This window comes from Pectinophora gossypiella, chromosome 7 (genome assembly GCF_024362695.1).
Source record: "Pectinophora gossypiella chromosome 7, ilPecGoss1.1, whole genome shotgun sequence".
NCBI lineage: Eukaryota > Metazoa > Arthropoda > Insecta > Lepidoptera > Gelechiidae > Pectinophora > Pectinophora gossypiella.
Genome location: NC_065410.1, coordinates 349,747 through 369,428, shown reverse-complemented (window position 1 = coordinate 369,428; position 19,682 = coordinate 349,747). Strand labels below are relative to the sequence as shown.

General features: G+C 45.6%; 1 protein-coding gene across 1 annotated transcript in view; it reads left to right on the top strand.

Annotated features, from left to right (window-relative positions):
• LOC126368266 (lysosomal-trafficking regulator) overlaps positions 1 to 19,682 on the top strand; it is a 46,224-nt gene that overhangs the window by 21,484 nt on the left and 5,058 nt on the right. Inside the window, exons 13-49 of the mRNA XM_050012163.1 lie at positions 977 to 1,167; positions 1,453 to 1,659; positions 1,771 to 1,884; positions 2,250 to 2,387; positions 2,693 to 2,836; positions 3,101 to 3,258; positions 3,470 to 3,524; positions 3,744 to 3,913; positions 4,220 to 4,294; positions 4,380 to 4,497; positions 4,920 to 5,116; positions 5,584 to 5,757; positions 6,183 to 6,323; positions 6,840 to 7,019; positions 7,343 to 7,486; positions 7,913 to 8,199; positions 8,325 to 8,371; positions 8,767 to 9,014; positions 9,332 to 9,436; positions 9,738 to 9,908; positions 10,149 to 10,238; positions 10,330 to 10,464; positions 10,631 to 10,807; positions 11,012 to 11,201; positions 11,530 to 11,712; positions 12,035 to 12,243; positions 12,590 to 12,825; positions 13,024 to 13,214; positions 13,526 to 13,669; positions 13,875 to 14,043; positions 14,363 to 14,641; positions 14,859 to 15,120; positions 15,422 to 15,569; positions 15,945 to 16,085; positions 16,519 to 16,733; positions 17,267 to 17,422; positions 17,850 to 18,033. Of these exons, the coding sequence (XP_049868120.1) occupies positions 977 to 1,167; positions 1,453 to 1,659; positions 1,771 to 1,884; positions 2,250 to 2,387; positions 2,693 to 2,836; positions 3,101 to 3,258; positions 3,470 to 3,524; positions 3,744 to 3,913; positions 4,220 to 4,294; positions 4,380 to 4,497; positions 4,920 to 5,116; positions 5,584 to 5,757; positions 6,183 to 6,323; positions 6,840 to 7,019; positions 7,343 to 7,486; positions 7,913 to 8,199; positions 8,325 to 8,371; positions 8,767 to 9,014; positions 9,332 to 9,436; positions 9,738 to 9,908; positions 10,149 to 10,238; positions 10,330 to 10,464; positions 10,631 to 10,807; positions 11,012 to 11,201; positions 11,530 to 11,712; positions 12,035 to 12,243; positions 12,590 to 12,825; positions 13,024 to 13,214; positions 13,526 to 13,669; positions 13,875 to 14,043; positions 14,363 to 14,641; positions 14,859 to 15,120; positions 15,422 to 15,569; positions 15,945 to 16,085; positions 16,519 to 16,733; positions 17,267 to 17,422; positions 17,850 to 18,033 (6,173 nt within the window). The remainder of the gene's footprint in view (positions 1 to 976; positions 1,168 to 1,452; positions 1,660 to 1,770; positions 1,885 to 2,249; positions 2,388 to 2,692; positions 2,837 to 3,100; positions 3,259 to 3,469; positions 3,525 to 3,743; positions 3,914 to 4,219; positions 4,295 to 4,379; positions 4,498 to 4,919; positions 5,117 to 5,583; positions 5,758 to 6,182; positions 6,324 to 6,839; positions 7,020 to 7,342; positions 7,487 to 7,912; positions 8,200 to 8,324; positions 8,372 to 8,766; positions 9,015 to 9,331; positions 9,437 to 9,737; positions 9,909 to 10,148; positions 10,239 to 10,329; positions 10,465 to 10,630; positions 10,808 to 11,011; positions 11,202 to 11,529; positions 11,713 to 12,034; positions 12,244 to 12,589; positions 12,826 to 13,023; positions 13,215 to 13,525; positions 13,670 to 13,874; positions 14,044 to 14,362; positions 14,642 to 14,858; positions 15,121 to 15,421; positions 15,570 to 15,944; positions 16,086 to 16,518; positions 16,734 to 17,266; positions 17,423 to 17,849; positions 18,034 to 19,682) is intronic.

Sequence of the window (19,682 nt, the reverse complement as noted above, 5' to 3'; positions counted from 1 at the left end):
AACTTTATTGCTAGGTAACAATTTCTTCCTGTAGGGCTAACACGCCCAACGTGATAATATTTTGTTGCGCTCTTTTTATCAATATAATTTTGTCGATAGGTGCTAATATGTGTACCCAAATAAGTGTTGTTCTAAATACGTTCAAAATCACGTGGCATGCATGTTAGGAGAAAAAACAAACTTATCGATTTCGACAAAATTTATTGAATCGATCGATAATTTTTTCACGTTGCGCATGTTTGCCCTGCAAGCCACCTTTGAGTAAAGGAGAGATCGTGGTTCAAATCTAGACTACTTCGTTAGTTCGTAATTTAAACTTTGCACTCGCATATACATGGTAATGATAATAAGATGAAAGGTCTCTTGTAGAGCAAAACTACAAGACTTAAAAACTTACTCTTCCTCAAAAACTTTCGTCTCATACTATTCTTGTTAATATGAGAACATTTTTATGTAATGTTCGACTTGAACTTTATTGAACGTCTTGTGTAAGAGCTTAGTTTTCGTATTGTGCTCTGGTGTGACCTGCGAAATCAAACTGCACCTTAAATTTACCACAAGGAGAGCAGTACAGACTTGCAGTAAGCATTGTTAAAGAATTTGTTTATCCAAGCGTTATGTCTAATGCGATTGTTTTCGACCAGATGGCTTCATACTCTCCACAGTAATCGCGTTAGTCTTGATAATCCGCATAAGGGAAAGAGTTGTCTTATAATCCACGTTCTAGTGCTAGCTGGTGTAAATACTAAAAACAGTTTTAGTGTTAAGGCAAATCCTTATATCACTCTTGTGCGCACCTTTGCGACCTTGTCAAGTTTTCTATCGATTTGTTTTACATCATCAACCGATTAAACTAGAGGTTGATCCAAATTCGCGCGAGTATTACGTTACCGATTCGTTCAATTGAAACGTTTGCAGCTTGAATAACCTGCATCGTTAATTTAGCGGGGTTGTAATAGTAGGTGTTATGTTGTAGATTACTGAAGTCCCCCCAAGAGGCGTCGCAAGGCAGTCCGCAGCGTGCGACGGCGGCGCTGGCTCGCGCGTGCTGCTCCCGGCTGTGCGGGGCGCTGAGCGGCTGCGGGGCCGCGCCGCCGCTGCTGCTGCCGCGCCTGCTGGCGCCGGCCGCTGCCGAGCTACTCACCAACGCCGACCACCGGCTGCAAGGTGACTCACCTCAACGTAATCGCCAACTTATAAGAAGGAATCAAAAAATATCCAAAGAAACGAAAATAATACAATAAAATTTAATATGAACCAATATGAGCGTCTGTACTGCAAAGTGCGCTTAGAGTATTCTGAAATGTTGATTTAAAGATTAGTCAAATAAAGAATGGTTTGTCTTTTTTCGTATTTCTCGAAAGGCTTAAACCTTGTACCAGTTCTTAGCTCGTCTGATCCTCGCAACATATGTACTAACTTATACACTAAGTAATTATTTCCCCCACACAGACCTCCAGCGCAGCATCTTAGAGCTGATCCACGTGGTGGCGTCTCAGAGCATCACGTCCACAGAGCTGGGATCGCTGCTGCGGCTGTTCACGGCAGACCGGCCGCCGCTAACCCTTCTGCTGACGGCTCTACAGCGGCTCGTCAACACTGCGCAACCCTGCACGCCTGATTGTATACTTAGCTTTCCTATTGATTGTAAAGATACAGGTGGGTGAATCTAGATCTTCTTTGAACACTCACTGACAGATCCGCGTGATCTATGTCTATATCCATAAAGTAGCTGAAGCTATTCATTCACAATTATATCTATTTTTCCAGATAATAAGCAGCTAGCAGAAGAGTTGAACTACGTAATGATAAACAGCGCGACGTCACAGAGTCAACAAGCAGAGAACTACGCTAAAATATTGCAAGAATCACATAAGAGAGCTGGTAAGATACACATACTAATACTGTTATTGTTAGAAAGATTTATTGATCAGATATACAGGAGTATTATAGACATCCTGGAAGTAATTTGTGGTATAAGTAAATTGTCCCCAAAGGAGCTCGTGGGGACATTTATAGACTGCTTTATTTTCTCAGAAAAAAAATGTCGTACTGGTATTTTTATAAGTTGTTAGTGATTATGTGTCATCTGACACATATTATTAAATTTGTAAGTGACATGCTGATGATCTGACATTACATATTTCGTCATCTCACTGAGAGTTGTCTACCGATGAGTCGTAATTTGGTCCAGTCTGTCCGTTCGAATAGAGATTTGATGCGAGGGTTTGTTTGTATGCGTGTGGCAGGAGTGGTGTCGCCGTGGTCAGTGAGCGCGGTGCGCTGCGGCTTGTGCGGCGCGGGCTGGGCGCCGTGGCTGCAGGGGTTCGCGCTGCTGCTGTGGCTGCGGCCCGCCGCCGGGCCCGCGCGCCGCGGCGGGGACTGGGGTGAGTGCGCGGGGCGGCGTCGCAAGACCTTTGTCGCTGGCGGACACTCATACTGTATTTATCTACAGCGTTCTATGCTTCAATAAATGAAACCCGCGATGTTTAGTGCAGATCCTTATGAAATGAAGACACTGCAATATAAGACACTGTGGCTGCATTTTTACTTTATGCATCGTTAGCGATGCTTTTTATAAATTTTGTCAGGCTGGAATACAGTTTTATATGTTTGTTGTAGAAATTGCTGCTTTATAAAACAATTACATTGCATCGTATTTCGAACTGACCGAACTGTACCAATTCAACAGACACAGCAGACGAATGGCAGAGTGAGTCCCAAGAGACGGATGCCAACAAACCCCCTCCCAAGAAGCCGCCGCCAGAGACGCAGCTGTCACACGTCCTGTCAATCGGGCACGACTCACTCATGCTGGAATTGTGGCTGGATACTGGTGAGAGACTCGCATATTTTACCAAAATTGCATGATTTTTTTTTGATGTACGAACCTGTAGAAAGCATTCGATTGCATTCGGAAAAAATAGAAGTACTGGGGGATTAAAAAAGGCTACATTAAAGCAACAAATCTGAAACCAATATCGCTATTTGACATTTGTTGACATTGCGATCTTTTATATGCGCATGTAATATTGCTTTTTAAATGAATTGTTTCTATGTAGGCTTTTTAATACAGGGGATGTATTGCGATGGTTTCCAGGCTGCGGTTCGCTGACCCTCCGGTTGTCGCGGCCGGAGCCGGGCGCCAACAAGCTGGTGTCGGAGGCGCGCGTGGCCGACGCGCTGCCGCCGCACCGCTGCTCCTGCCTGGCCCTCAACATCTCTGAGCGTGTGCACAAGCGCCGGATTCATATACAGGTTATAATCTCCGGCGTACAATTTAAACAATAGGTTGCGTCTCTCGTTGTCATGGCTACACGCTACTCCTCGTCTCCTTGCCATACCCCTCATACCTTCGATTGAAATTCAATAATTTCTCACTGCGGATTTACTACTGCATCTGTATCATACAAGAAAGTAATAAATCTATTTGAAGAAGTGTGTGTAATTGGTATGTAAAATTTTTCAGGTCACAGTTTTCGTGAATGGACTGGAAATTGAAACTGTCTCGTTACCACTACAAGGTAAGTTTTGTTTAGTATGCCAATAAAAAAAAAAAAACATTGTGTCATTTTCATATTTCACAACTGCCTCAATGTTAATTTATCAGTGAATAGAGAATTTTCAGCTATAAACCGATCCATCGATGTTTGGAAAGTAACATTTCGAACCGGCTTCATTTATTCTTTGTATCGTTGTCAAGACACATCAAGAGCCTTAGAGATTGTTTCTTGTCCCCTCAGGTATTCTAGTTCGCAAAGTGACGCCCACGCTTGTGCTGGCGGGCGACACGTCGCGGCGGCGCGGCGGCGGCGCCTACCACATGTCGCACGCGCACGTGTACCGCGCGCCGCTGCTCTCCGCCTACTGCGCGCTGCACCTCGCCGCGCACAGCCCCGACCACTCCTGCCAGGTGCACGCGCACACACACCACATGCATACACAAGCACTACTATATCCCAAAGGGGTACAAGATGAACTAACCCACGCCTCACCGAGCTTTCATTCCACTTCGGAACACGTCTTTCAAATTGGACATCCAGTGAAGCGGAATCGAAGTGGACGATGACTTTTCGTGGCGTGAACTAGTGAAGAAAGTAGTGATCAGTAGGCGCAGCTAAGAAACTACTTATTCAAAACATAAATAAAGTCGCTTGGAAACGAGACTTTGACTCAAGAGCGGTAAATATGATTACTCAATATAGTTTATTTGTTCTAGGTGCGCTGTGATGCTCCAAATTATCCGCTGGTGCTTACGCCCGAAGTGTTAGACTCCAATATTGACTGGGACCAGGTAATATCAATACAGGCGGAATACCATTTTTCGTTTAATTATATAAACGTTCAAATGTTTTAAACGTCATATTATGTTGTTGCAGGTGTACGAAATATCCAGCACAACACTACGAGAACTGCACGAGAATCTATTGTTAACATTCTCAGCGCACGCGCCTAACATCATGAATCTCTACCACCAAACTGTATCTTTGCCCACTGGTAAGATCTTTTTGAGGTCTTTGGCATGGAATAAAGAATAATACTACGTATAGAACGGCAACTTCCCGCACTAATTCGTATCGGGTACCGACCTACCCCTCTCTGGGGTCTTACTTTAGTTTTAAATAGCCATAAGCCACTAAGGAATAAGCTCACGGACTGAGTCTCGCTCGCACTAACGCATTAGTTGGCACACGGTAAAAATTAGATTTTTGTATGGAGTGTCCTGAGTGTGTCTTTGGTCTACTTGCAAACACTTTTAAGCTCTCGTCACAGTGTGGGTGATTGTCGTCGCACCAAGCGTGACGTCGGCAGTGTGGATTCTCTCTTACATTTCAGTCCATTACAAGTACTAGCGCCTCGCTGGCAGTGTGGCGAAAGCCACATGGTAAAATTTTGTGGTTTTGACGGATTCTCCCCAGTGTTCGCGGGGCGCGTGGCGTCAACTGCGAGTCTGATAGGCTCCCCTGGCGGCGGCGCCCCGGGCGGAGGCGCGTCCGTGCCCGAGGCGCTGTACGTGACGTGGGCGGGCCGCCCGCTGCCCAGCTCGCACCGCGGCGTGGCGCCCGCCCTCTACATGCTGGGCGGGCCCACCGTGCTGCTCTATCTGTTTGCTAGGGTAAATTGCCATGAAAAACTTGTCACTAATATTTTGTTCACATTGCTCCCGAAAATTCACTGGACACCTCTTTACACAACACACACATTTGATTTTTTTCATTTGACGCCTATTTCCCGTTGGGGTATGCGCAAACCACGAAATTCCATTTACTATGATCCTGTCACCCCACTTTCGCTTCCTCCACTCTCAACAAAGACTAGTTATAATAGCTCGCACAAATATTACGATTAGTAGTTTATAAGTGTACGGAACGCGTCTACACGGACTGGTACCAGCTGCAATAGTAATAACTTTCTTGACTTGTTAGACTGATAAGAAAGGGAGAGAGTGAGAAAGAATTTTACGAATAACAAAATTTGACACTTATTTCCGCATATACTGACTTTCCTATTTGTACACGATACTCCAGCCAATCAATGAACTAAATCTTAATTCTACCCATCATCCCAACCATCATCCCCCAGGTGGTAGAATTAGACGGCACAGCAGAGGAGCAGGCGCAAGCCCTGTCCATCCTGCTGCGCGTGTGTAGCGCGGACAACCGGCTGTACGCGGCGCTGTACGAGGGGCCCGCGCTCAACATGATGCACACCGTGTTCGCGTCCAACAAGTGTATCATGTCGCCGCATATGCTTAAGGTATTGACTTGCTTTCCTGGGATTTTTACCCCTTTATTCGCCAGTGACGCTTGAAACCGTTATTTGTCATCTTGGCTGATCGCTAGTGTGTTAAAGTCGAACCAATTGAGCCCAGCGGTCAATTTGGCCGTGTAAATAAAAGGATGAAGGAACTTTTAAAACAACATGACCCTGAAATCTCGGGTCAAGACATTGCTTCAAAAGGCAACGATGTTTAGAAGCGGCACAAAGTACAACGACAGTGGTAAGCGAAGGAGGAAAGCACTGGTTCTGCCGTTGGGGCCGATCCGATGTCTGAAGTGTTTAGAGCTGATTAGCCACCTCCATGCGCATAGTAATCCTTTTTATTGGGATTTTGAAGTTTTATTTAGTAGATCATTTTTTTCCTTTGAAGATGTCAAATAAAGTATTGGTATTGTATCCAGGTGATATTAGATGAGGCGTGCAACCAGTCCATACTGAGCACGAGCTCGGGCACGCTGGTGACGCGCGCAGAGGCGGCTGTGCTGGAGCCACGGCTGCTGCTGCTACTGCTGCGGGGCTGGAGGCAGCTTCACACCAAGCAGGTTCGACCATGATACTAGTTCACAATTGTTTTTTTACAGAAAGGAGTCCGCCATATTATTTATTACCCTAGAATCCATCATGCATATTTTTGGATCCGCTTACCTAACCTCTGGGATCTGCACGGTTACGTTATTTTTATATCTTTATTTGTTTTTTTTTATATTGACATATCTACGGAGATTGCCTTCTCTGCTTCTATTGGTCGAAACGCGCGATATCTGTCTAACGCGGCGCGTGAACGTGGTCAACCCGTGCTGATGTAATTGACGAACACTGGCTTTTTCGTTAAAAAACTAAACGTTATACAGTGACCACATAGTACCATATAGTGTCCAGTGTACTGCTGTGCCACATCTGTTTACATACTGGAAATATTAAAAAGAACTTTGATTTGAAATTGAAGAAAATATCAGAAGTTTTTTTATTTATTTAAAGTTGCAGAGAAGATCTACATAAGGTATAGTTTTGCTTTCGGCTTGATACCCCCTTTCCGTCACACCCGTTACATCTTTCAGGAGCTATCATGGGAAGTGGAAGGCTCAAGTGGCAGTCGCGTCCAACAAGGAGGTTCCTTGTGGGCGCTGACTCTATGCTGCCTCCGTATGTTGGTGCGAGACGACAGCCCGCGCCGCAGCTTCAACCAGTACCAGATGAGCCGGGTGCGACTGTTACCCACGCTGCTGTCCGCCTGCAAGGTACACCGATATTCTTTTACTACTATAATCAACATACATACAGACATAATGCCATGTTATGTTAAATCCACATATAAAGGAACAAACAACGGTGTCAGTTTTGTAAATTCAAATATTATGTAGGAGCAGAAGAAGAAGTCGACCACGTTTGTTCTGATGTCGCGCATAGCTATAATTCGCACAATTATATTTATTTAAAAAAAAAATTGCGCTCTTACTGAAAAGCGCGAGTAACAGCAAATTGAGATGTCTATGGGTTGCAAAGAATGTTTCCAAGGCGGCAGTGATTAGCCCTATATATTGACCGTGTTTTCCATTCACAGGAACGCTTCCTGAATTCGGAGTTCGGTCCACTGGAGCCAGCGGCTAGTAGCAGCCTAGTGGAATTGGTGGGAGGTTTAATGGGCTCGCCGCCTCAGCTGGACCGTCTTGTGCTGCTCTGTGACTTCTTGCTGCTCATGCATCAGGTCAGTTCAGTGCCTTTATATGTATAAGGTTGTGGACGTCGCATGTCTAACACATCGCTATTGTGTCAGCTTAAACTCATCACGCTTTAATATCCCCAACGCCAGTAACCGTAACAGTAAACAGACAGGTGATGGCAGCTGGAAGTAATCAAGGCAAAAATATGTTATGATTTTAGTCAGAATATCTGATTGCTACTTAGCAATAAGGCCGCCTATTGTACTAATTCTATTTCTCTTTTGTTTTGTATTTTGTTTTTTCCTGTTTGTGCAATAAAGTATTTGTTATGTTATGTTAAAGGCTATTTAAATTGAGAACAGGAATTAGATTTTCCTAAACTTAATTTAGGGTTGTTTAAAATTGGAATGGTACCTGTTTTCTTCCAAAAGATTCGGCACAATTTACAAAAATCCAATAACATGTTCCAGGCAAGCGACACATTCGTGACACACTCACGTGCCAACTTCTACTTCCTCCTGACGTCTGAGACACCAGAAACCAGCGAGTTCCAACACTCGTTCAAACGTCGCCCATCTCGGCGCCCGCGCAAGAAGGGTAGCGACGCGGAACCAAGCTCCTCTAGTGTCACTTCAGATGACATAGCTAATGATAGCAGTGGAGTCTTGAAGGAGATGGAAGACAGAATCGACCAAAGTAGCGTCGAGTCCACTAAACAGATGAAAGGGATCATCAATATGCAGATTAAGGAAGGGAGGTAGGCATTTTTTTAATTTGGTTATTTCACTTTTTTAAAGCTTTAGTGTAAGGTTACAAAGGAATACCCCACGAACTCCCCTTGGCAATACATCAGGAATAACAAAAACCCACTTATTGTTTCAGAAAACATAATATATCATCAACATCAGAAAATTCTGACGTTAATGTCGGTAAGTTAATAGTTTTAACGTCATTATTGCGATCACTAATATAAAAAAATATTTTGTCGTTGCAATTTGACAATTACTATTAGCTTTATATTCTATAGGCCTTTTGTTATTTTCTGAATTGCACTTGAAAGAAAACAGAGGGACTACATTATGCGTGCGCCAAATACGTTCATTAAATCTTCGGCATTTTAATAGTCGTTTAGATAGTCATCATCTTTTTTGATACAATTAGTTTCTCATTCATTCAAACTTGCACTATAGAAGATGCTTTATCTGATCAATTTTTGAGCTCGACGTACTTCACTCCATAAACTAAAGTTGTTACATCACTCGCACCATAGTAAAGCATGACGAATGCATAAACATCATGAGCTTTTGGTGATGGTGCTTTGCAGAAAACCAGGGGAAAGATTCTGCTTGCGGTGACAAGGATGAAGCACGGGGCGTAGAGGGGACTGAGGGGAGTGAGCTTGTGGATGCGGGCGCTGCGGGGACTGATGCACGGGCTGAGACTCCAGTCAATGACCCCGGGAAAGTTGGAACAAGGCCATCAGGGCCCGAGCTCACAGAGTATGTTGTTGTAGATGTGGACGACATCACCACCACCACCGTCGACATGTATTCCAGCGGTATCTACCATCAGGTGCGTGTTGCTCTTATTTATTATCCGCATTGATTATTGTTATACTTAATTATTGCGTAAAGTCTAATATATAATCTATCTCGCACATAATACAAGTGCGTTCGTTTTTATTAGAAGCATTTTTGTGTACTGCAGTTAGAAATATAAAAATAAATCTGTTTTCTTCAAGCTTGATTCCACTATCTTATAAGGTACCAAAGTGGCTACTGTAATGACAGTCTACCAGTAACCATAAATAAAATACACAACAGCATTATAGGCAATGAATATAATTGATTTTGTAATTGGGTAATGATGAATTATGTTGGTATGTGTAGCGTAAGATGCGCGCCGGCGCGGAGCCGGGCTGGTCAGCGTGCGAGGGGCTGCTGCTGCTGCTGCGAGATATGATCGGGCTGCTGCCGGACCTTACGCTCGCGCAGGTATACTTGGCAACATAACACACAAACTTCATCATCATCATCAGCCCATTAACGTCCCCACTGCTGGGGCACGGGCCTTCCCTATGGATGGATAACAGTGAATCACATACCGCGGAATTCTTTTCAGATCGGTGGGTTAGTCATAAAAATAAATTTTAGACTAACCTTTAATAAAACTGGCCTGAGGAAACCCATGTTTTGGCATAGTGTCCCCTTCGGTCGCTTGCTGGAGAAGTTAGTGCCTATCAATTTCCTCTAAATACTAAACAACAGATGATTGATCATTTGTTCTCTATGCCAGGCGGTGTCAGGTGCAATACAAACAGAGGTGCTGATAGTACTTGGCAACCACCAGTGCGCAAGAGTGCGGGCCGCCCTGGTGCGTGCCTTCGCCGCGCTGTGCCGCCGCGCCAACGCCGAGCTTAGTAAGAAGCTGCGCGCCTCGCACTACTACATACATCTCGCTAACCAGGTACGCCGCATACACGGTAACGTTAATATAGTCGTATAGACCCCCGCACTGGAGCAGCGTAGGGGAGTATGGTTCACACCCGCTTCGGTTGCCTGAAAGGAGTGCTGTACCCAGCAATCTGTATAGACTATTTATGTCAATCAAACGCTGTTATTTTTTTGAGTTAGCTAATGCAAATAATAAATTAACATTTTGTTGACTGGAATCCCTGGCATGATTGTATATTTGTTCTGTCGTCAGATATCGCTGTACCCAGGGTCATGGGAGTTGGCTACTGCGTGTGCGGCGCTGCTCACCAAGTGTGATGTCCCTCTTGAAGACCAGCTTGATGTGAGTTTATTACACGCAGCGTATAATTACATCTCCACGTCTATGGGCACCCTCCTGTTTATCCCTCTCCATGATCCTTTTATGTCCCCAGGACGACATCTGGCTGGACATGACGGAGGAGGCGATGCTGCGCAGCCCACCGCTGCTGGCGCTGCTGCCAGGCTCTGTCCACGACGTGCCGCTCGCGCACAACATCACGCTCCTTGTGTGCAGGATTATCGACAAGGTTAGTGTAGTGTGCCTGTGTACCATGACGACATGGCGAAGAAAGGAGATGCTGTGCAATCAATTTTGAACCACCGGTTTTCGGCATTAGTATTTTTATCTTTTTTCGTGGCTATGCTATTTTCTGAAATATCTTAACCTACTCAAGTATAATTTTCCACCCACAGGCTTCATTGAAGATCCTGAACGAAGTATCAGTAGCGGAGGTGGTGGTGCGAGCCATACGCGGCGTGGGCCAAATGGGCGATGTTGACTTCGAAGGCCGCGAGCTGCTGCTGCAAGACTTGTTCGAGCTGCTCGCACGCATAGCTGTCAAGGCCAACAGTTCGCAGCATAGCATGCAGGTGCGATATTCCCAATATTTTTACGGAGAAAGTACTGAAACCTTCACAACTTCTTCGTCTTCGTCGTGTCCAAGGAATATTTTGACTTCAATTCAAAAATATGTTTATTTAGTAGGTAATATAGTTACACTTTGAATCATCAATGTTTACATAAAAGCAACATTAAATCTCCTCACCACGTAGTATTGTAAATTGTGCCCCCAGACAGTGTACGAACTCCACCATATGTTAACGTACGTGGAGTACAGCAGCGCCGCGGCCGGGCAGCCCGCTGCGGCCCGCGTGGCGCGCGACGCCCAGCTCGCGCTGTTCTCAGCGGAGCTCGACTACTTGGAAGACAGGCTGCATACTTCCTACACCGCGCACACCAAGTACGCCAACTACTTTACTACAGGTATTGTATTTGTGTTTAAATTGCGCTTTGGAAATATCGTATTGCCTGAATATAGACGCAGCTGAGTTACGTGAGTGTTTTGTATTTTAATATCGATAAAATAATACTTTCTATCAGATCGCTTGAGTGTTAATCAGTAAAAGCTTGAGTAAAAGATGCTCTTGCTCTTGTACTGAAGTAAACGGAGCGTTAACATTTCTTGCTTATTGCCAACACTCCGTACGATCCCTCTGCTTTAATTCTATTTGAGTATAAGCAATCGTTTTGCGTCATACGCAGTTATGTATTTTTTTTTACCTGGACCTCTATCGTGCTCACCCTTCCACAGTACTATCAACGGCAGTCTCCCTGGGCGTGGAAGCGGTGTCTCGTGCAGAACGAACGGAGCTAGCTTCACGGCACCTGGCCACTGTGGTGCGCGCAGTCAACTTCCTGCTGACGCTGTCACCGAAAGAGCCGGCCACTAGTGAGGCCGCGCTGGTGGACAGGCTGTTTGCTACGCTGCTACCTGGTGAGGGACTATTTATTTATTTGTTGCTAAAATAACAGTCGTACATGATTAATTCAGGTTCGTCTTTCTTAAAGTAAAACAATTTGTAGATTTTTTTCGTATAAAATATACAAAGATAACTAGTTTGCATCAGGCATGCTAGGACTGTTCATCCCCGTACTAACAACAAAACTCCAAATAGTAGTCCGACACAAGTCGCGAAACACGTATTAAGTCCTAACACAGATGGAACCAAAAAATTGGTCTCAAGTACTTGTGTTCCTCAGCAGTGGGCCACGTACGGCTGATAATGATGACGATGATGATGACTTGTGTTCCTCAGCTGTGACCGGCGCAGCTCCAACCAGACCGAAATGGTGGGTGGGCGGCGGCGCGGACTGGGTGTCTCCGCTGCAGGAGGTGTTCTGCTGGGCCGCGGCGCCGGCGCCGGGGGTGCAGCCGCTGCAGGGCGCGCTGCTGCGAGCCTTGTACAGGGCTCCGCCCGCCGCGCTGCAGATGCTGTCGCCGCCGGACCCGCCTGCTATGCGCAAGGTATTGTACAGTATATGTCGAAGAGCCAGAGTGCAGTGCTTTGAACTCTCAAATCGTGATGCTTTTCAGAATGGTTCCTTGTGGTTTGAGTAAATCTGACTCGAGCTTTGTGTGAGTTAAATGAAACAAATAAGATATATATTTTTTTATTCAGCCGTTTCTTAGTATTGTATTTCGACATTAAAATATAAACTTTCAATAAGAGTTCTTTAAAGATTTTCTATTCTAATTCTGAAATTAATGTTGTGTGTAATGAAAACCCTCACTAAGCACCTCAAATGAAGACTCCGCCTAATACTTTCTGCTTTTAATCACTAAACTCTACAAGCAAAAAATTCCCCCACAGCTAGCAGTATACCTTCTCACGATGCTCAAACACATCCACGCATCAGCGGAGGCGGGCACAGCGTCTGTAGAGCTGGCGATCACAGACTGGGCGCGCGGCTGGGCCGTGGGCACACAAGCCGGCCTGGCTGAGCGCGTGCCCAGCGACACTCTGCAAGTGGAAGCTGCTAGACTACTGGAAGCTGATGAGGAGCGCTGGGCCAAGCAGGCTGCTAAACAACGCCCTGCGGTCGCCAAGTAAGTGCGCAGTTTTACGTTGATTATTTACGAATATCGGTATTTTAAAGAGTTTATTCGACTTCAGCGAAATGATACAGTGTCTGACTCATTGAGTCTCGACGAGAGTACTGCGAATTCGGATCATTTAACAGACATTTAAGGAAACTATGGGCATCCATTTCCCTTTTTTAGCTTTAATCCTTCTTTCGTGTCCAGGGTAGTATTCAGCAAAGAGGCCCTGGCTAACAAACTGACGGAGGGTGCAATGTGCATGACTCGTAGCGTAGTGGACGTGCAGAACGGAGAACGGAAGAGCTTCATGCAGCAGCTGCGGCGCGACCACAGCCACGCCGTCGCGGCCACGCAGCGCTGGCAGCGCGCCGTCGATGAGTACACACACGAACAAGGTACGATATTTTAACTTGAAGCATAAAATAGATAATAATACAAACCTCGCCCGCACTGGGTCTTACATAAGTCTTAAATAATCGTTAGTATATCACAGGTCATCACCATACTTTAACAGGAAAAAAACCCGAAGCTGACACTTTTGACTCGAATACAAATTCTAATTCTAGGGAATTTGCGCCCACCGTCTTTTCTTAGCTATAACGCGTTCCAAAGCGGTGGTAAATAACTGACGTAGAGAACTAAAACAAATTCTTGACTCGGCATAACAAGTTAGTATCCGAACCCTTGAAATGTTGGTTGGTTGCAGCGGTGTGGCACGACCCCCGCAGCTACCCGGCGTCGTGGCAGCTGGACGCCACGGAGGGCCCGGGCCGCGTGCGGGTGAGGCTGCGCCGCGCGCACCTCGACATACACCCGCGCTTCCTCAAGCCCTCGCATCGACACAAGCTGGGTAAGACACTTTACAGTGTGCATTTTGTTCCTTCGATCCCCAGCATCAAGTAATGTAGTTCTCAAGGGTTCAATCAACTCAAAGATCACATAATTTAAAGGAGAAATATGCGGTATACACACACGCAACTAGGCTTATTTCTTCATAATTATATATATTTAGTTGCCCTGATGAACCCTAACATCCTACGGATATGTATTTACAGAGACGATTCACCGCGGTCCACCGCTGCGCAGCGTGGTAGGCGCCGGCGCAGGGCTGCGCGGAGGCCTCGTGGCACGACTGCAGCTCAACGAGACAGTCTCGTACATGGCGCGCGTCACCTACGTCACAGTTGCTAGTGAGACACCGGGCGAGCTGCTGCTCAGTGACAGGTATGTACGGCCTCCCTTCCATAACCTCATAAAGTCGGGATTTCCAAATAAAGAAGAGTGTATACGAGTATAATTAGTTTGACCGCGAGTACTGTATTGCGAAGTAGTGGCTGACGTGGGAGGGAAGGCAAATTCAAATAATGCTTCTGATATAGTGAAGCGAACTTTCCGCGCCCCTAGCTTCTAGGGTGTTACTGACAGGTGCGGTATAACGCAGGAGGTCGAACTATAAAATTCTGGCAAGCTAGCAAGTCTGTCAACTGGTATACATCTTTGGGAACCTGCCAAAAAATATCTAACCCCAACCCACTCTTCACAGATGCATACACTTCGTACCAGAAGATGCAGAAGACGAGACTCAGAACCAACGGTCCTCAGAATCCACCCATAAAAAGGGCGATAAGCGTACAGAATATTCATCAGCACAGAGCTGGCCTTTAGAGGCCGTGGTGCAGGTGTGCGCGCGCCGCTGGTGCCTGCAGGAGACGGCGGCCGAGCTGTTCCTCAGCTCCGGCCACGCGCACCTGCTGGCCTTCGACGACGTGGCCGAGAGGACCGCCTTCCTGAAGGCGCTTAACGCCTGCCATCTGCCCGGAAGGTGAGATACTAGTGGTTGATGTTTTTCTGGGTATTATTGGTCCGGAAGGTATAGTTGTATTGTATAACCTGCCACCTGCACCATAAGGTTTATTATTTTTGACTCTGGATTATGATATTCCGAAATTAAACGGACCAACACACAATCTAACTTTTATATATTTTTTTTAATATAAAACGTTAAACCGACAACTAACCTAAATAAACAAATTCCACAGAATGGAGCCAGACACTCTAACGGAAGCGATGACGCAATGGCGCAACGGTCAGATCACCAACTGGGAGTACCTGATGCGTCTGAACAGCCTCGCCGGCCGCACCTACAACGACCTCATGCAGTATCCAGTGTTGCCCTTCGTACTCGCTGACTACACCTCACGGATACTTGACTTGAATGAACCCAAATCCTTTAGGGATTTAAGCAAGCCGATGGCCATACAGAACAAGAATAGAGAGCAGCATTATATCAATACTTATAATGTGAGTACAGCTAGTGTTTTTCGTCTCTAACCTATGGGTCCCACTACTGAGCAAAGACCACCAATCTCTTCTTCCACAGCTGCCTATCTAGACACTTGACATTTTGGATTAATACTTATTTGCAATGTTAATCTGGAAAAACACTCGCATACTGTTTGTTGATTGTATGTCTAACTGGCGAGATCTTTTAACGTGGGCGCGAAATACTGACTCGCGACCTAGGTTGTGTTGAACCCACAAGGGTCACATTTGGGCGCATGAGAATATGGTCATGTAAACAAGGAGTGTATACTGGCCGCAGGACCTGAAGGCGGCGCGGCGCGAAGGCTGCAGCCCGCTGCTGTCGCGGCAGCCGCACCACTACGCGTCGCTGTACTCCAACTCGGGCGGGGTGCTCCACTACCTCGTGCGCCTGCCGCCCTTCACGCAGCTCTTCCTCAACTACCAAGGTCGGTGTTGTTTCGCTAACTAACGAAACACAAAACTATAAACAAGTCCAGTATTTAATAAAGACCTCTACTGACAGCGGGTTTAAGGTCGTTTAATAGAGTTTTATCATCAACACTTGGTCATCGCAGTATAAATAAATTGCCAGGCGAAGAAAGTGTGTATTTATATTTGCCTGGAGTATATTTTTAAGACTGATTCTTTAAGCGTCGTCGGGCCCGAATACTTTTATCGAAAGTAGAACGATTTGTAGTTGATATAGCTTTCTAAAAAGCTTGTGCGGCCACAACCTTTCCACCTCGTTTTAGTAAAATATGAAAAGACTACAGTAATAGACGTTATAGAAGAGCGTCATGTAAACCATTCCCGTGTTGCAGACAACAACTTTGACATGCCGGACCGCACGTTCCACTCGCTGGCGACCACGTGGCGGCTCATCACCAACGACTCGCCCACCGATGTCAAGGAGCTCATCCCCGAGCTCTTCTATCTGCCGGAGCTCTTCCACAACAACGAAGGTTAGTCGAGTAATCAGCTAGGTTGTCTTATCGTATTGGAATACATAACATTCAAAGCAAGCAGAGACCGCAGAACTCCATTTCCGAGGGTCCTGATCCTGACACCAGGTTCGCTTTCTTACATAATAAAAAAAACAAATCAATCTCAAACGATTCGCAGAGGTTTCATGGTTTTATGTTCCAGAAGTGTTTCTGGAAGTGTTAACTTTTGACAATGACGTTCGCTCTAATGATATACCCATTCGATCATTTTCTAAATGTTGAGGACTGCAACACCAAAGATGAAATGAAATGAAAAATGTTTTTATTACCAGAAAACAATGAGGCACATAAAATAGATTGATGTTATAACGAAAATTGTAGGGGAATGTTCGGTGTTATTGACCATATAACTACGTAGTTCGTGCAATGACCTTAAGTGTATCTGTGTCAGGTTTGGACCTGGGCGTCCGGCAGTGCGGCGCGGGCGTGGACGCGGTGGAGCTGCCCCCGTGGGCGGCGGACGCTCGCCTGTTCACCCTGGTGCACAGGCAGGCGCTGGAGGCGGCGCACGTCACCGAGCGGCTGCCGCTGTGGATCGACCTCGTGTTCGGGTACAAGCAGGTCGGCCAGCCCGCCATTGACGCCATCAACGTGTTCCCTGCTTGTGTAAGTCTCTGGTTACGTACAGTAAGCATACAGCCAATTCTCTGTCGACAAATTAACAAGGAAACTAAACCGGTAGAAATTACGCTCACCAAATGACTGTGCGAAATCTTTTGCCAAGGGAAATATTTTGACAGCACGCCACGGTTTTGATTTTACCTTTCGACGTGCTATCTTTTTTTACATGACTTAATAAAATAGGATATAAAATAATATAGGATCGCGTTTGACCCCAATTTCACCTAATGGTAAGTGACGATGTGGTCTAGGGTGGATCTCACTTATCTAACAAATGTCTATTCACTCTAGCCTTAAAGGCTCTCCAGATTATAACGTTCTGGAAAAACAGACGATGGTAGACAGTTCCAATCTTTCGCTGTTCGCATCAAAAAAGGAAGAGGCAAAACGTTTGGGGCGGATTGGTGGTAAACTCAACATAAGGGTGAAATTCTCGCCAACGCCTAGTTGTTTGTAGATGGAATGGAGTGGGATGGAATTAACTCGTGAACTGAACACGCGTTTCGTTTGTGCTTCAGACATATTACGGGTTCGACCCGTCGGCGCTGGAGGACGAAGTGGACCGCACGGCGGCGGCCGCCATGGTGCGCACGTACGGGCAGGCGCCGCGCCAGCTGCTGCGGCACCCGCACCCGCAGCGCGCGCCCGACCTGCTGCCGCAGCCCGCACACCAGGTCGGCGCCCACCTGCACTACTCTTGTGGACCACCTCATACTCTGTTGCACTCCATGTAGCTTTTTTATTTTTTAAGATATCCAGCAGCTTATAACAAAATCAGTAACGAGCCGTGTCAGGGGCCTTTGGCGGCTCAATAGTAACTCTGACACCAGAGTCAATGAGTTTGGTAATTCACATACGACCTGCACGTTAGAAGACAACAAAATGCTTAACAAATAACTTAAGCTACTTGATGGGTACCCTATATAAGTTATACAGATAGACAGACAAATAGCCAGATAGATAGGTACATAGATTTTCTAGAGTGCACTGCTATACCTGTGTGCTGGAACTACTCGATGAGAAGAAAAAGTGTCATATGTTCGTCACTGAAACACTGCGTTTTGTTGGAGCCTTTTAAGCTAAGAGAAGTCCCCCCCGCAGCCCGCGGCGGTGTGGGCGGGCGTGGCGGGCGGGCGCTGGGGCCGCTACTGCGGCGCGCCGGGCCTGCCGCCGCCGGCGCTGGTGGCGCGGCGCGCGCTGCCGGCCGCCGCCGCGCTGCACGCGCTGCCGCACGCGCGCGCCGTGGCCGCCGCCGCGCACGCCACCGCGCTGCACGCGCTCGCCGGTACGCGCCACAAGAGCGTGCAGGGGCTGCTCTTGAGCGCAACTGCGGGACGCTTTTCATGAAACTTCACGACATGTCGACGCCACCGGCGACGATTCCCCTCATTCGAAGCTTAACGCTAATGGATTAATTCTTTCAAATATAATATCCTCGGACGACGCCCTGTGCAAACGTTAACGTCCTCCTGGGCACCCTTAAGTCCGTATCTCAATTTTTTATTCCGAGTGAAAACCCTCGACGTTCCCCGTTTGTCCAGCCAAGTAGTTAATATAATACTAAAACAAATCTATAATAAAAATAAATAAATATATATCTGCTATATATAATCAAAAAGAAATTGTAAATGACCTATGATACACAAATTCAAATTCAAATTCAAAAATATCTTTATTCAGTAGGTAACATAGTTACACTTTGAATCGTCAATTTTTACATAACGAACGTCTCATCCGCCTAAAACTACTGCAGCTTCTCACAACCTGTATAGCCGGGGAAAAGAAGCTGCAAGAAAAACCTCGGCACAGGGCCCTAGACGTTCTTTTAAAAAAAATAAAAATAAACATAAAATATTGATATACAATTGAGTAATTTAGCTGCCTAATATCAGTTCTCAGACAGTTAATCCCATGCATTCATATCTTCTAAATAATCACTAACTTTATAATAACCTTTTTTGTAAAGTTTTTGTTTAACTACTGTCTTAAAGCAGTTGAAAGGCAAATTCTGAATGTCAATGGGAATCTTATTGTAAAAACGTATACATTGCCCCTTAAAAGATTTAGTAATCTTATGTAATCGACTGACTTGTAAAGCAAGTTTATTTTTATTCCGGGTATTAACAATGTGCCGATCGCAATTTTTTGCAAATAATCCTATATGTTTTTTTACATATATTAAGTTTTCAAAGATATATTGTGATGCCAAAGTTAAAATATTAATTTCTTTAAATTTATTTCTAAGTGACATCTTGGGTCCCAATTTGTAAATCGCCCGAATGGCCCGCTTTTGCAGAACAAAAATGCTGTTCACATCTGCAGCATGACCCCACAGCAAGATGCCGTACGACATTAGACTGTGGAAGTAGGCAAAATAAACTAATCGCGCGGTTTCTACATCGGTTATTAAACGAATTTTTTTGACCGCGAATGCTGCTGAGCTGAGCCTTTTGGACAACTTATCAATATGAGGACTCCATTGCAACTTAGCGTCCAAAGTAATTCCCAAAAATACAGCAGTATCCGTGAGGTCCAATTCCTTATTTTTTACAATAATAGAATCGAGCGGCCTACTAACATTCGATAACGTAAAATAAACATATTTTGTTTTATTTTCATTAAGTAGCAGGTTGTTTACAGTAAACCAATCCACTACCTCTGAAATGGCGTTGTTTACATCGTCAAAGGAATCTTGTCGTCTCTTTACTTTAAAAAGTAAGGAGGTATCATCTGCAAACAGCACCACTTCATGTTTTACAAGACTAGGTAGGTCGTTTATGTAAACTAGGAATAGAAATGGACCTAGAATTGAGCCCTGCGGGACGCCTATAGTGACGTTAGATCCACACGATCTGGAGCCATGCACATCAACCCTCTGAACGCGGCCACTAAGGTACGACTCCAAAAGAGCGATGGCATTATCTGTTATTCCAT